Source organism: Micromys minutus, assembly GCF_963924665.1.
Source record: "Micromys minutus genome assembly, chromosome: 2".
Taxonomy (NCBI): Eukaryota; Metazoa; Chordata; class Mammalia; order Rodentia; family Muridae; genus Micromys; species Micromys minutus.
In genome coordinates, this window is record NC_137971.1 from 83,638,165 (window position 1) to 83,653,341 (window position 15,177).

Consider the following 15,177-nt stretch of genomic DNA (forward strand, 5'->3'; position numbering starts at 1 on the left):
CTGAGAGACTGGGCCTATCTGGAGAGTGAAGGGGTAGGTCTGGAGAGAGCTGGCATCCTCGGAGCCCTCCCAGGCTGCTTCATTTGCATGCATCTGTACCTTGGCTCAGACCCCTAAAGCTGGCCCCACAGGCTTCAGGGGTTTGGGCAGGGGAGGCCTGCGTTGTGCTGGACACCTCTCCAGTTAGACGGCCTGCCTATGGGGACAGGGAAGGAAGGAGCAGCCTGCAGGGAAGTGGACCCCTGAGTGTATCTGCTCACAGGAGCCTTTGTGCCCTGGCACAACACCACGAGGGGAAGCGGAGGCAGCTCTCTGGCCACAGCTGTTTTAAATAAGAATAACAGGAATAAGCTCAGCCAGCCCAGCTCTCCAACTTACTTCCCACTAATTATGGCATATATTTACATCCACAAAATAGACGATTTTTAAAAACACCACCGGGACCCTTCATTGTGCAGACTGCACGCCCCCATTTGAATTTCATAAACATTTAGTACTTCAAAGAATCTTAAAAGCTTGCTCTAATTACAATAAGCCTCATTTGAAAGGCTGTCTGTTTGCATTGCAAATTTCCCACCAATACCAGCATTCATTTACCAAAAATGCAATTAATACTACCCACACTCCTCCAGGTAAGGACCACTGTCGACTACAGACTGGAACTGTCATAGAGGCAAGGTCTTAGCCCTACCGGCAAAGTCTCAGGTCAGGCCAGAGCTTTCCGATGGAGTCAGGTAATGAGTCCTGGGAGCCCAGTGGAGGTGGCCTGACCCTACCTAGCTCATCAGTGTACAAAGAACACTGCTGTTTTCCCAGGAAATGGGACCGTTTCCTGGGTTCCTCTTAAATAAACCACCACTAGGCAGCCAATCACACACAGTGAAATAGCAATTGTATGTGAATAAGCTATGGGCCACCCAGTGAAATAAACACCACCTGTACCTTGGTACACAAACATTCAGATGATCTCGCAGACACTTGCACTGGAATTTAAATTCAAGTTAAGCCTCCAGTTAGTTACTACCCCAACAATTCTACTAATGCTAATGAGTCATCTTTACTGAAAGGAAGGTATCCTCAAATTCTGACTGCTGTAAGCAAATGTTGTAATTGTAGTAAAAACACTGTATCCACGTACAGTCCCCACAGACTTGGCTGACAGGAAACTGGGCCAAGAGTTTGTCTCACATTTTAAAATGTATCCTTTTATCTGCTTGATTTGTATCACTCTCAAAAGATTTTTAAATTTTTATTACTTTCTTGACTATGTGCATGTGTCTGTGTATATGAGACAGGAAAGCCAGGGGTGTTTGACCCACAGGAGCTGGAGCTATGGTGATGCTGAGCTATGGGTGCTGGGATCTGAACTCTGGTCCTCTGGAAAAGCAGTATATGCTTTCTAACTGCTAACCTCCAAGCTGCCATCTCTCTAGTGCCCCCTACTTTTAAATGTGTGAGAGTGTTGATAACGCACCTCAATTCAGCATACAACAGATTGGAGGGTTCCTTTGTGACTAAGGCTGTAAACTCAGTTTTAATGGAATTACAGACAACAAAAAACAAGTGTGGGAAGGACACTGTCACTCTGTCTGTCCCAACCCCCTCTGTTCAGTGACAGCACTCCTAAGTTGGTGATGATGTTTAAACACACACAGGAACGAATGGCTGTACCCTGTCCTCAGTTCTGCTAGCAAACATGAAACCCCATGACCCAGGAGAGAAAGCTGCTGAAAGCTGGCCAGCAGGCTGGCAGAGGGATTCTCCCAGTGTGGTCAAGGCAACTCCTAAGGAAGAGATTCTCTTGTGGGATAACTGGCTCAACTTTTCTCAGGTTCTTAACATTCTGTCATATCTGTATGAGTAGTAAACTAAATTAAATTTAAATTTAAATCCCTTTAAAAAGTGGTTTTGGAGGTATAGATGGTGGTATACACCTTTAATCCCAGCACTTGGGAGGTAGAAGAAGGCAGATCTTCACGAGCTTAAGGCCAGCCATCTACATAGTGAGTTCTAGAACAGTCAAGATTATGTGGTAGTTAGTAACGTTAAAATTAAGTGAGCATGAAAACACAGTTATTTGTAGTGGGAAAAGCATTATTTAAAATATAGTGAAGAGGCTGGAGAGCAGAGAATCTTGTTTCAATCCCCAGCACCTACGTGGCAGCTCACAACCATCCGTAACTCCAGTTTCAAGGATCTGGCACCCCTACACAGACATACCTGCAGACCAAACACCAATGCACATAAAATAAATGAATCGTATTTTAAAATATGTATAGGGTAATATATACCTTAGTTCCTAAGATGTAAGTACTTACAGTGATTTAGAAGGCAAGTAAATTATTAAATGGACACTGAAAAATGTTTATGCCTGGCAAGAAGATACATACTTCTACAAGTCTCATAAAGATTTATTGTATTTTGGACTGGGCTTAGTGGCTCATGCCTTTAATTCCAAGGCATTAAGATGCAGACTAAGATGCAGACTCGAGGCTTTCTGTTAGTTCATGGGCAGCCTGGTCTACATAGTGAGTTCCAAGGCCAGCTAACCAGATGACACCTCAAAAAGGAAAAAAAATTACTTTTATGTGTATTTATGTACATGCATGCAGATTTACTGTGTGTGTGTGTGTGTGTGTGTGTGTGTATGTATGCACTCAGGCCAGAATGGGGTGTCTGATCCTCTAGAGCTGGAGTTACAGAAAGCTGTGAGCCACCTGCAGGTGCAGAAATATGAACCCCAGTCCTCTGTAAAAGGAACAGACTCTTAACAGCTGAGCCATCTCTCCAGCCCCCAGCTCATTACTCTAATTACGTTTAAGAATACGGTTTCATCACATTAAACCATATTATGAATAGTTTGGGGCTGTAAGGTGAAAACATACACCTTTCTACACAAGTATTTCTAATCTTGACACTCTTGAGTTTTATCAGGACTGAAAGTAGAAATCTGAGAACCTCTGAATGATACCAGCTTCATCACAATTCTTTACTGAGTTGAATGCTTAAATTCACTTCCTCTGTAAATGCCATTTGGTATATAATTCAGTTCTGCCCGGCCCAGCATAAGGCTTCCATGGCCAGAGGTGTTTACACGGGTGTTCTGTCATTTGCTTTGTTTGTGAGTTGATAAAAATCACAGCACAGATATTTTTTCCATAGGAAACACCTCAGGTTGTCTTGCCTTCTCAATAATCCCAGGTTAGATGCTCTGAAAATGGAATTTCAACAGCAACCAAATGAGCAAATTAAGAGTCCTCCTGATTTGAGAAAGAGGCCAAAGGGAGAGCGGTTGAGCATGGGGTCTCTGTTGTAATTTATAGAATTCACACTAAGAAGAGAATCTGCTGAATGAATTGCTAATATAAAGGCTGTTTCGAGGGGAGCATTAAACCTTCTGAAGCATCCTCCACTGCATGCACCTGCTGATACCCAAGGATGGAGATGCTAAGAGCACAACTCATCCTCACCAAGTCATTACAGAAGCCAGTGAGACTCCAAACTGCAACCTGATTGAAAGAGCTCTCTCTCCTCTGTTCTAACAGTTCTGACTGTATTTCCTCGGGAAGGCTAAGGACTCCCAATGGTGGTGCTGAACGAGTCACGTTTCCTATCATAGTCACGGAGGTGCTCAATTTTAATCCTGTAAATCTGAATAGGACAGATAAGTGTCTGGGCTCACAGACTAACATTCAAAGTTTACACACCACAAGCCACACAGCTGCAAGCTAGGCCTCCTTCTTAGGAGACATTATCAGACAAGTTGTGGCCCAAGGGTCCCTCAGGGAAAGCAGCTAATCCACTGGGGAGAGGGGGCAATTTTAGAATCAAAGCCAAAAAAATTATCTGTTTAAGCACCTTCTACACCAATTCACACTCAAACGAAATGTTAATTATAAGAAATCTTATCATCATTAAAACCCACTGCTGCTTAATTTAAAAGTAGTAAAAGTGGTTTTTTCTAATTATCTTATACTTTCTTATTAATTCAGATAAACAATCCCCTTTCGGATCTTTAACAATGACTATTCAAGGACCATTCAGGCTTAAAACCCAGCTTTTGTTTTTCATAGTTCATATCTGTGTTCAGTTCTATAGACAGTTTTAACCTTACCTTCTAGTAGCCTCAAAAACCGAATTATATGTTAATATACACCTTTTAAAATTTAAACATGCATGCATATATAGACAGACAGACAGACAGACAGACATATCAGTATTTTGTTGTTGTTGTTTTTCTGTGTAACCCTGGCTGGCCTGGAACTCTTGCTGTAGACCAGGCCAGTCTTGAATTCAGAGATCTGCCTGTCTCTGCCTTTCTACCAAGCCCCACTAAGCATGCCTATATATTTTTTAAAGTAGTAAGAAGGGGGGCAGGGTACTTGGCCTTTAATCCCAGCATTTGAGGCAGAATCAATTCCAATCTCTGAGTTTAAGAGCAGTCTGTGTTACAAAGTGTAAAGCTGCCTCTAAAAAAGAAAGGGGGACTTGGGGGAAATTTACATTTGTAATAGGTTCTCCAAATGATTATATCGAGTTTTCCTCTGTGTGTACTGTGTCCAAGAAACCAATGAATGACTTCTGTTGTCATCCCTCAAAAGCCACCACCTCTTTTGTTAAGTACATTTTAATTACATTTTTTTTCATTCATTCATTCATTCATTTGGTGAGGACAGCACCAGGGGTTAAACCAGAAAACTGCTTTTGAGAGTTGGTTTTCTCCTTTCTACTATGTGGGTCTTGGGAATTGAACTCAGGATATCAAGCGTGGCAGTTTCTACCCACTGAGCCACCCAGCTGGCTTCACCTTGTATTTGGGGGCAAGGTTTGTCACTGCCTGAGTACTCCCAAGTGCTGCTGCAGGTATCCACGTGTATCTGCCTCTCTGACACTGGGATGCATATCCCCACACATGGCTTTTTACGTGGGCTCTGGGCATCAAATTCAGGTCCTCATGCTCACCCAGAAGCTCTTTCCTGAGCCATCCCCGAAGCCAGTTTCTCGTGGGTTAGCTGTAGTGTGAGAGCAATCCAAATTCACACCACCCACACTGTCTCCTACACCACACTGAAAGCCATCGGTCTCCCCAACACAGTTCTTACGATCACTGTGACTCTCATCAGAAAAACCCTTCAAGTATTGGGCACCTAGGAAGTTCACTGAAGCAGGGACAAATTTCCCAAAATTCTAGATTTCCTTTACAAACTTAAATTTTATCTTTCACAACATATAGCATGTGTGTGTGTGTGTGTGTGTGTGTGTGTATGTGTGTGTGTGTGTGTGTGTGTGTGTATGTGTGTGTGTGTGTGTGTGTGTTCTTCCACGTCATGACGAGCCCCAGCTCACTGTGTTCATTTCCAACATGTGCTCTAGGCTCCAGATATGTTCAAAAGCACACAGGACCCTTGGATTGACTTGAGCTTTCTAAATGCTGGATGAGTTTTGGGAGCGGGTCCTTCTGTGTCACGCCATTCTCACCCCTGCTGTTCTATCACCTGTCTGAGTATCATAGCAGGGTGGAGATCTGCCTGTCTGGTGCATGGAGCCCTGGGTTGCATCTCCAGCACCAGACAGGCAGGTGTGACCGCTGTGGAGGGAAGGGCAGAAGAATCAGCAGTTCAGGGTCATCACTGGCTTCGCAGGAAGCTCCAGATCAGGCTGGGATAAGGGAGAACTTGCTGAATGAACACAAACAAGCAGGATTCTGGGGAACCCAATCGGTGCTGATCTTCTAATACATCCCTGAGCACTCACATCTCTACAAATAGCCACCAACTTAAACAAGAGGCTGGTCTAACTTTCTCAGGCTGCCCTGTGTTAATGTGACCACTTCCATCCGCTGACGGCATAGTCAGGGTAACCTAGTCACCACAGAAGTATGAAAAAGCTGAATAAATTTAATATGCAAATTCCTCAAAGGAATTGAAAACATACATTTTTACCCCTTTAATCTACCCATTTGTTCCCACATTGGCTAGGCTTTTTTCCCTCTAGGACACATGCTTGGTGTCACAAATAGGGAGAATCTTAGGGTGACAAATCCTGTGACCCACAGGGAGCTAAGCTACCTGGACACATTAAAGCCTTAAGCAGTTGGTCCCCTGCCATGCCCAGGTCTGCCTTTTTAGCTGGATATGAGACACATTCCACTTACAGCATGGAATCTATGTAAAGCACTCAGCCTGCTCCTAACACACAGCAGGCATTCAATAAATGGAAGCCGCTCTGTGAATAAGGTCCCCTGGGGGGAAGTCAGAGTCCAGAGGGGAGCTGAGCACATGCCCAGATAATTATGACCCAGCAAGAGAACTGATTAACTACAAAGTGGACCAGGGGTAAGGGGGGAAAAAATCAATGACCTGCTTTAGTAAGGAAGGTGCTGAGACAGGAAGGAGCAGGCTTGCTGAAAGCAGAGGATAAGAAAATGGGAACTGGATCAGTACAAAGGTATGTAGGTACGTAGAACGGAAAAGAAGTCTGAGGGCCTGCACGACCGGAAGCCTTGAATGACACACTAAAGGACATAAACCTTGAAGCTTCTTGTTGTAGACTGGGGACCCACCAACTCTCAATACTAACAGCTTGTCTCCCGTGCTCCCCACCCAGTACCCAAACATGCCTATGTCTGTATAGTCCGATAACTGGGCTGCTGGCCCACACTTGGCAACCAGGAGCAAAGGGACATAGGGCTTCTTCCAGAGGTGACAGCCATCATCCAGCCCGGGCACCAGGGGTGATTCCAAGTGACCCATGTCTTATGCAAATAGGAACAAATTTTCTTTCTTTCTCTTTTGGTGTGAGCAGGCCAGAGAACATCCTCCGGTGTGTTTTCCCCAGGAGCCAGCCACCTTGGTTCTTTGAGATGAAGTCTCCCACTGGCTTGGAGCTCACTAGGCAGGCTACTCTGGCTGGGCCGTGAAGTACTCCTGTCTGAGCCTCCCCAGCATTGGATGACAGACACATGCTCCACACCTGTCTACTTGACCTGAGTGTGGGAAATCAAACCCAGATCCCTGAGCTCTATCTATGGCTACTGTGGGGCCACCTTCCCCGTCCAGGAAAGAAGCTGTCACTGGCATAGTCACGGTGTAATCTCTCGGACACTTAGAAAATCCTGAGGCACACAACTCTATTTTCCAGTAAAAGTCACAGGTCACCTGGTTTATGGAGTGAAAAGAAGAAAGGGGCAAGCAGTGTCTGGAGTTTTGCATGGTGACTCCAGCCACCTGGGAGTGACCACATGAGTGAACCTGGGACCCACCTACCCAGTCAGTGCACCTCCTCATAGAAACCAGGGAAGCATGGTCTACTCACCCAGAATTTGACAAGGAAGAAGGCGTTTTGAGGGCCCTTTCCAAACAGTTCCTTCAAGCCACCTTTCTTTTCCGGAAACTTGTCATATATCTGACGAATGTCCACGGATTCGAGCAACGGGTCACTGTAAGAATGGTTGGCATGCCCGATGTGCACGAAGAGGTGTTTGTTGTACTGCAAGAAACCATCGGAGACATTGTCATTATAAACTTTTCCACAGAACGGGACTCGCCTGTATGAACTGATAAATGAGTGAGAATCTTGAAATCCCACCAAGGAAAAGATACACAACTTAAAGAAAAGCCAGTGGAGCACAGAGAAAAGTAACAGTTGTCAAACCGTTGTCTCCAGATGCCTAATGAAAGGCTCTCAGTGTGTCAACTACCAAACCCAGCCTCATCTGCTAACTCATCTCTTTACCTACAACATAAATTGTCTATGCTTACAGCTGCTAACAGCATCACCCACAATGCACCTTTAGCCCAGCTTTTCTAATAGGAGTGTGGACACGGGAGTCTGGTTGATGGTCCTCGCTTCAGGCAAAAGTAAGAGTCGTGAGCTTCTGGGTTGGCAGCCATCTTAGGAGCCCATAGAAAACTATGTGATGGGTTGTTCAACACAGTTGGGAGTGCAAAGCTAGGGCCAGGAATAAGGAATCTCCAAAGCCAAACCAGGACAGTAAACGAAGAGTCAACTGGAAAAAAGTCATTTACTCACACTTCTCTTGCTTTGCTATAAAACCTTATTTGTTTCATACAGTCTGTTTATTGTTTGGGATAAACTGTGTTGTTACCACCCCCAGCTTAAGACCTTGTACAGGCATGTGTCCTGACCCTCAACAATTACTTAGACCTCACCAGTGCCTGGACCCCATACTGACTACACTAGGACACTTCAGGCCTGCATTTCCCACCTTAGTGGCATGACCCAGGAACGTCCAGGAGAGTAGGGGCTCCATCCAGAACTCAGGGAATCACAGGGGATAGTCCATCTCCCGTTCTTCCCATTGCAGAGCCCCTCTCCACCCACTAACAAGGCTCAAGCCAATAGTTTACCCACAATGACCCTGCGTGAGACTATAACAGTAACATTCAAATTGTTGAATGCTTGCAAATGCCCACTTGTAAAGAAAGTACAGTCCAGATTCAGCCGTTTCAAGGACAAACCCTAGGCTTGGTTATCTACAGCAGTGGCCTTGCCTCCTTAGTGTCCAAAGGGGCAGTAATGATGGAATAACTCTCACAAAGTCACTTTAAATCTTTGTCAGAAGATTTAAAGGACACCATACTTCAAAGTTTGTCACAGATCCTAGAGCCAATGGAAAACAAGCACTCAAACGAAGCTCTTGAGATTCACAGTGAATACTTGCATATTAAAAGTACTGCCATAAAGGAAGTGTTTTGGGGGACGTGAATAATTCAGTTTCCTCAACTAGACTGGCTATACACTCTAGAAAATACACCCTGAGGAGTGTTGGCTGCTATCCTGACTGATGTCCAAGAGAAGAGCTCTGGCCATGACACTGAGAGACAGAAGGATGGGTTTTCATCTGATGCCAGCCTCCCATACACAGTATGACTGGGTGGGTAAAATGTCCCTGCACATCAGTTGTTGCCAAGAGGTCAAGAAGGTGACCCGAAGGGGGAACTCAAGCATGCTCTAATGGTGGCCAAGCTGCTGAACTCTCCTTTGAGCCTAAAAGCTGTTACCCTCTTCAGTAGAGCAGCTAGAATTGGCTCCTGGAGACCCCCAAGATCTGGCTTGTTGAAGTTCCGTCATGAGAGGAGGGAGTGGGGGAAGGTCATCAGACCTAGTAGCTCTTTCCTACTCTGTCTGTATTTTTGCCTGAGCTGTACATTGCCTTGGGGAGTCTCAGAAGGCCTCCCCATCCCAGATAGAATGTGGAAGAGTAAATGAAGGAAGAACCCAGTGTATGCAGGTGTGGGACAGCTGCCACTGATGCAGAGGTAAGCTTTGGGTGGGAGGGGTATGGCTTTGTTTTAGGGGAGTTGGGTAATCAATCACACCACTCTACTATGAGCAACCTCTCTCTCACACCCTCTAAGTGAGCCCAGTGGATTCAGGGGTTCCCAAGTTGGACTTGACTTGAAGGCCCCTAGGGGCTTTCGCCAGCCTTACATTCACCGCCTCAGGTCAAGACTAGGCCAAGTACCAGCTTCCCACCTCGGGTCAAGGCTAGGCCAGTTCCATTTTCCACCCACAGTTCTCAGAGGAGCAGGAACATTTCTGAATAAGCACAGAATGGACTGACTGACAGTCACCTCGCCCTCTGGTCCCAGATAGAGTTAGAAAGAGTGTCATATGCTTGCTAGCCAATAGATTCAAAAGTCAATATGCTTAGCCAGTAAATTTAAACTGCAACCTTGCTGATTAACCTGTACCCCTAAAACGTGTAAAAACAGCTTGTTATAGCCCTTCAGGGTCCCCTTCCAGTCATTCGCCATGAGGGGGTGTTTGAAGGTTGACCCCCAATGGGCTGGAAAATAAACCTCTTGTGTTTGCATCGAATTCTGTTCTCCTGTCTCAGTGGCGGGGGGGGGGGGGGTTGGGTGGGGTGGGGGGTATCCTCCAGGTAGTTAAGACTCACTTCAAGTCTTGTAGAATGACATCTTTAATGATTCATTGTTGATGCCAACTCTGGGGTCATGAGATGTTTTCATCTCCCCAAAATGGGTTCACACAACAAGTTGAGAACCATGGTGCCAACCAAGCATAATAATGAAGGAAACCTCTCAGCTTCCTGTGTACACCAGCACGTTTCAAGATGTGAACCAACTAGGTGACACTTGGTATAAAGCCTGCCAGACACAGAGCAGTCAATAAACAGGCTGCTAAGACCACTAGAGGTTTGGAGTATAAATAGTCACTCCATCCCTGGAGTAGAAAAAAAAAATGTCCGCAACTCAAGAGATAGAAGCAAGCATAAGGTGTGTAGCAGGTTTAAATGCTGGAGCTAGACCCTCATGAGTCAGCTGCTCTAGGGAAACCTAATCTCTTGCCTCTGTAGAAGGGAGAAAAAACGGGGTCTTGTGTCTCCAGGCTGTTGTGAGCCATACTTTTCCTATGTATGGCCTCAGGTCATCCTTGCTGCAGTCTCTTCATATCCTTACAGAGGTGGAAACAGGAGCTCAGAGTTACACACTGTTGTCTGAAGTCACACATTTGGAAATAGGTCTGAAGTTGAGAATAAAGCGTGGGCCTTTGAAAGTCAGGCTTTGTTCTGCACAAACACCACCACCATCTCCCAGAACACCTATGCCCTTCTCAATGTGCAGCCAACTGCTTCTGAAAGCTGAATGAGGAGAAAAGCTGAGGCGTATTTCCCAAGTCCATGAAATTAAATTAGAATTCTAGATCAAGCCACAAGTGCAATGGACCAAGTCTTCAAAGCTTTCTATTTTGAGGATGTGACCTCTATGCCTGAGGGGCTGAGAGGGACAGAGAAGACACAGAAGCTGGAGCTGTCTCTCCAAGACTTGAAACCAAACCCAGGCCAGGGCTGTCTGCAGGCTTTATTGCTGCCAGGGAGTGACTCTATTTCTAAGAATACGACGGACTGGAGAAGGTGTCCTGGAGACCACAGTGTGGAACAAACAGACCTCACTCTCCCCTTAATTCAACCTGGGCAGGTCATGAGTCCTGGCCACAAACCCAAAGGGCAAAATGAAGAAAGCAACCTGATGTGCTTGAGCCTATGTTTAAATGAAATCAAAATTCTAAAGAACACTGAATGAGGCTGTAACTCCATCCCCTCCACCTGCTTTCCTGGTAAGGGAATGGGCTAAAAACAGATACTTCCCTACTAGCTGCCCCCCCCCCCAAACAACAAAAACCCAAAGGGTGGTGCTTACCCCAAAAATGGCACACACATCCAAAAGGCAGGGCAAGGAAGCACTTTCAAAAGAAGGCAGCTGCCAAGTGACCTGCTTCAAAGGCCCAGGACTACGTATGATTCTTCAAAACACAACCCATTCAGTTGAAAACAGTAACGTGAAAAATGGGACCCACATGAAGGTGGAAGAGAACTAATTGCACAAAGCTATTCTCAGGCCTCTACATGCATGCCCTGGACACATGCCAACCAACACTCACACACAAACCACAAATACAGAGAATTCAAAAAGTAAAAATTCACAGGCACTTAACATCTATAAAGAGTCACCCAAGGGGCTGGAGAGATGACTCAGTGGTTAAGAACACTGGCCTTTCTTCTAGAGGTCCTGAGTTCAATTCCAGCAACCACATGCTGGTTCATAACCATCTATAATGGAATCTGGTGCCCTTTTCTGGTGTATAGGTGTACATGCAGACAGAACACACACACACACACACACACACACACGCACGCACGCACGCACGCACGCACGCACGCACGCACGCACGCACGCACGCACGCACGGAGGAAGAAGAGGAGGAGGAGGAGGAAGAGGAGGAGGTCGTCACCCAAATATCAAGGGCAATGAGCACTACTAAATCCATAAGCAAACACTGCAGGCTGCTTTTCTTTAGTCTCTGCAAAAGCAGAACACCTACGCAGCAGCTCTTCGACAACTCTTCCAGGGGGCTGGCCCCAGGGGTTGCCGCCTCCACTTGTACCATGCATGCAAAACACTCACACACATAAAAACAAATAAATAAGTGTATCTACAAAACAACAACAAAAACAGAAACCTCCCCCACATCTTCCATTAACAAGGAGTATGTGTGGGGTTTAAGTGGGGTGCCTATGTACATGTGGAGCCCCTAGGAAGACACACTTGTGTAAATAAAAATAAAAATAAAAATAAAAAAAACAACCCTAGACAGATAAAAAACAGAGGCAATCACACCAGGGGCAGTTTATAAAAAAGAAGATAGTGCTAACAGATCACATTGCTGTATTAAAAATAAAACCAGTTTGTAATATAAAAGCAAAGTGAGAATTAAACCCAAAGTTCTGATAAACTACACTGAGGAGGTAGGGAAGCAGAGAGAAAGCTGGGATTTTAAATTAAGCACATGCTACGTACAGAGTTAAATTCTATTCTTCCGTAGTGACTGTTTTCTTAAAAAAAAAAAAAGAAGAAGAAGAAGAAGAAGAAGAAAGAAGAAAAGAAAAGAAAAGAAAAGAAAAGAAAAGGAAAGAAAAGAAAAGAAAAGAAAAGAAAAGAAAAGAAAAGAAAAGAAAAGAAAAGAAAAGAAAAGAAAAATGTGATCAAAGGCCGAGAGATGGCTCCGTGGGCAAACACTGAATGCTGAGGGAGCTGAGTTCCACTACACAATGAAGACAGAGAACTGAGACCCAAAAGTTGCAAGCCATAGCATATAAATGCCTATACATGTGTGTACACAGACAGACAGACAGACAGACACAGTGATAATAAATTACATCTAAAAAAATACAAAGAAGAGATTGCAAGGGCTGTACATAGCTGTCACTAATAGGAGGGACGAGGAGGTAAGGAACACTGGGGTGGCATATGGCTGTTTTCCTTACAGGCCATGTGGTTGAATTTGCCTTAGCTTAAATAAATAGACCATGGACTATTTGTTTAAAACTACCATGGAACATGGCAGGTGTGGTGAGGAAGGGAAAAACATAAAAGGAAACAGAAGCATGATTTTCAGGATGTGTATTCTGCATTGACTACAAGCTTCCCAGGCTGCTAAGACACTTGGGTCACACTGTAAAGCTCTCCTGTAGCTCCAGCTGCACAGCAGGCGGGGTGACTGTGTACATGTAAGACTCCCCAAACAGGCAAATGCTCTGGGATCTGAGAGGTTCCTCAGCTCCTTTTCCTACTGCTGTGACCCTAGTCTTCACTGTCACTAAGAGCCTAAAAAGGTGAATGAAAGTCCTGAGTCACAGTACGGGAGGTGCTGGAGGGGCCAACAGCTCCCCTCCCCCTCACGGAAGCAAGGTTCCTGTCTTCCTGATCCCTGTTCCATTTGCTCTTTGGTGCCTTTGGAAACCATAGAGGGATGAAGAGACCTGGACCTGGTCTGGATTTGCTGCTGATTCCACCCACTTTCTAGAAACTTCTGGGCTGAGGTTCTCAGCCCCTTCACCCCAGCTGCCTCCATCCGAAGGCAGTTCCTTCCCCACAAGAGCTTCTAATGGATTTCCATCCATGAGAATGGATGGAAACTGGGCCTGCCCAACAGTCCATCATGAATATTCTTTATTCTGTTATTGTGACAGTCCACTACTGAACAGAAATACTCAGCACATCCCTTCTAACAGCAACAAAATGGAAAGGCTGGCTTAACACAGACTCATCAGGGTGATTTCCACTGTCATGAGGTTACTTACTATCACTATTGGAGCTGATGTGGGTTTGTGACCAGGCCTCTGAGTTTACCTTAGGTCAGCAGATCCAACCCTGGAAGCTCCTTCTGAGGAAGCATAAAAGGTCTGTCCTCCAAAATGAGATGGAGCAGTTGGGGATAGGCTCAGTTTGAGACAAAGAGGGACAGTAGATCTCAATGACTTCAGTGTTTTCCTTTCTCTCCCCAACAGGACTGATAATCTACTTTGTTTGGGGAATTCTGATATGGCTGCTTCATTTTTGAAAGAAGGAAGATAGGAAGGGAAGGAAGGGGGAAGGGAGAGAGGGAAGGGAAGGGAAGGGAAGACTTTTAGCGCTGAGAGCTGCACTACACCATAACACCTGAAGGTGGCAATGTTTTCCTAAACTTCTCCCAAAAATTTCAAGTATTTGAAGAACTTAGTAAAACCTTGAAAAATGACTGCTGTCAAATACTACCAAGAGAAAAATTATAATCCACTTAGGAATTTAAAGAAACCGAGACAAATAACTCATGTTGAAGGACACTAATGTCTGAGCTGAATCAAAACAAGGACAAATCACCTGCATTTACTTCCTGTCATGCTCCAGCCTGGACAGTCTGTCCGGGCACCCTCAGGGTGGCCTGGGCAGCCTCTGATGGCAGGAGCAGGCAGTGGGTGTGGAGCCAAGCCAAGAAAGTGACTTGCAGATTCGGCCAGGAGAAGATGAGGGACTGCATGATCTCTCTGAGGCTGCCAGAGAGAGGGTGAACCAGGAGCTTCCTCCCAAGTTTAAGCACAGCAGGCTTCTACATCCCTTGTCCTTTCAGGATGTTATACCAGGATGCCTCCTTCCTGCTTCCTATTTCCACCCAGCGCAGCTGAAAAGATACAATAGCTGAATGAAGGGTAGGCACTGGGAGGGCAAGCGGGAGGGAAGCTGACCCGCCAAGAAAAGCAGATGGAGCCTGGCTGGGCCTCTGTGAAATGTCTATAAAACCTGCATTTCCAGATGCTTTCAATTGCCTCTTCCCCAAAGGCTAATGAAGAAAAAGGGTGAGTTCCCAGACCAACTCAGAGAATATAAACCACCCAGCAGACAGGCTGCGGCCACGGGAAGCTGTGCTAGTGTGGGACGGACAACTTAGCGTCGATGCATACAGCGAGAGCTGAGAGACCACACCACACCTGGCCACCATGTCGAGCCTTGGCTGCCACCCCATCCATCTCTCAGAATCTTCTTGAAAGCCACAGAGGAAAACCTGGGAGACCCCCTCCCAGACCCAGCCAACAAGCCAAGCTGCAGCACCCTTCCAAGGCCTGGAGGGTCAAATGTGCTTTGGGCTGATGTATTCTAAGTGTTAAGGATGTTAAGGATGCACAGGTAGGAACCTCCTATGTGTGAGACATGTTGCTTATTAGATTTTCTGAGCTGTGTCATCTGAACACAATGACACAGATGGCTGGCCCATGTCCAGGGGTCAATGTGAAGGTCAAGTGAAGAGTTTGGCCACACCCCTCAATGAGAGGTGGTACTCTTGCAGCCCCTACACAGCTGGAGGCCGGGAAGCTTC

At 45.7% G+C, this 15,177-nt stretch overlaps 1 protein-coding gene across 1 annotated transcript in view; it reads right to left on the minus strand.

The window, feature by feature from the left end:
- TEAD1 (TEA domain transcription factor 1) overlaps positions 1-15,177 on the minus strand; it is a gene marked incomplete at its 5' end in the record, with an annotated part of 148,567 nt that overhangs the window by 20,919 nt on the left and 112,471 nt on the right. Inside the window, one exon of the mRNA XM_080913018.1 lies at positions 7,315-7,488. Coding sequence (XP_080769144.1) covers positions 7,315-7,488 — 174 coding nt within the window. The remainder of the gene's footprint in view (positions 1-7,314; positions 7,489-15,177) is intronic.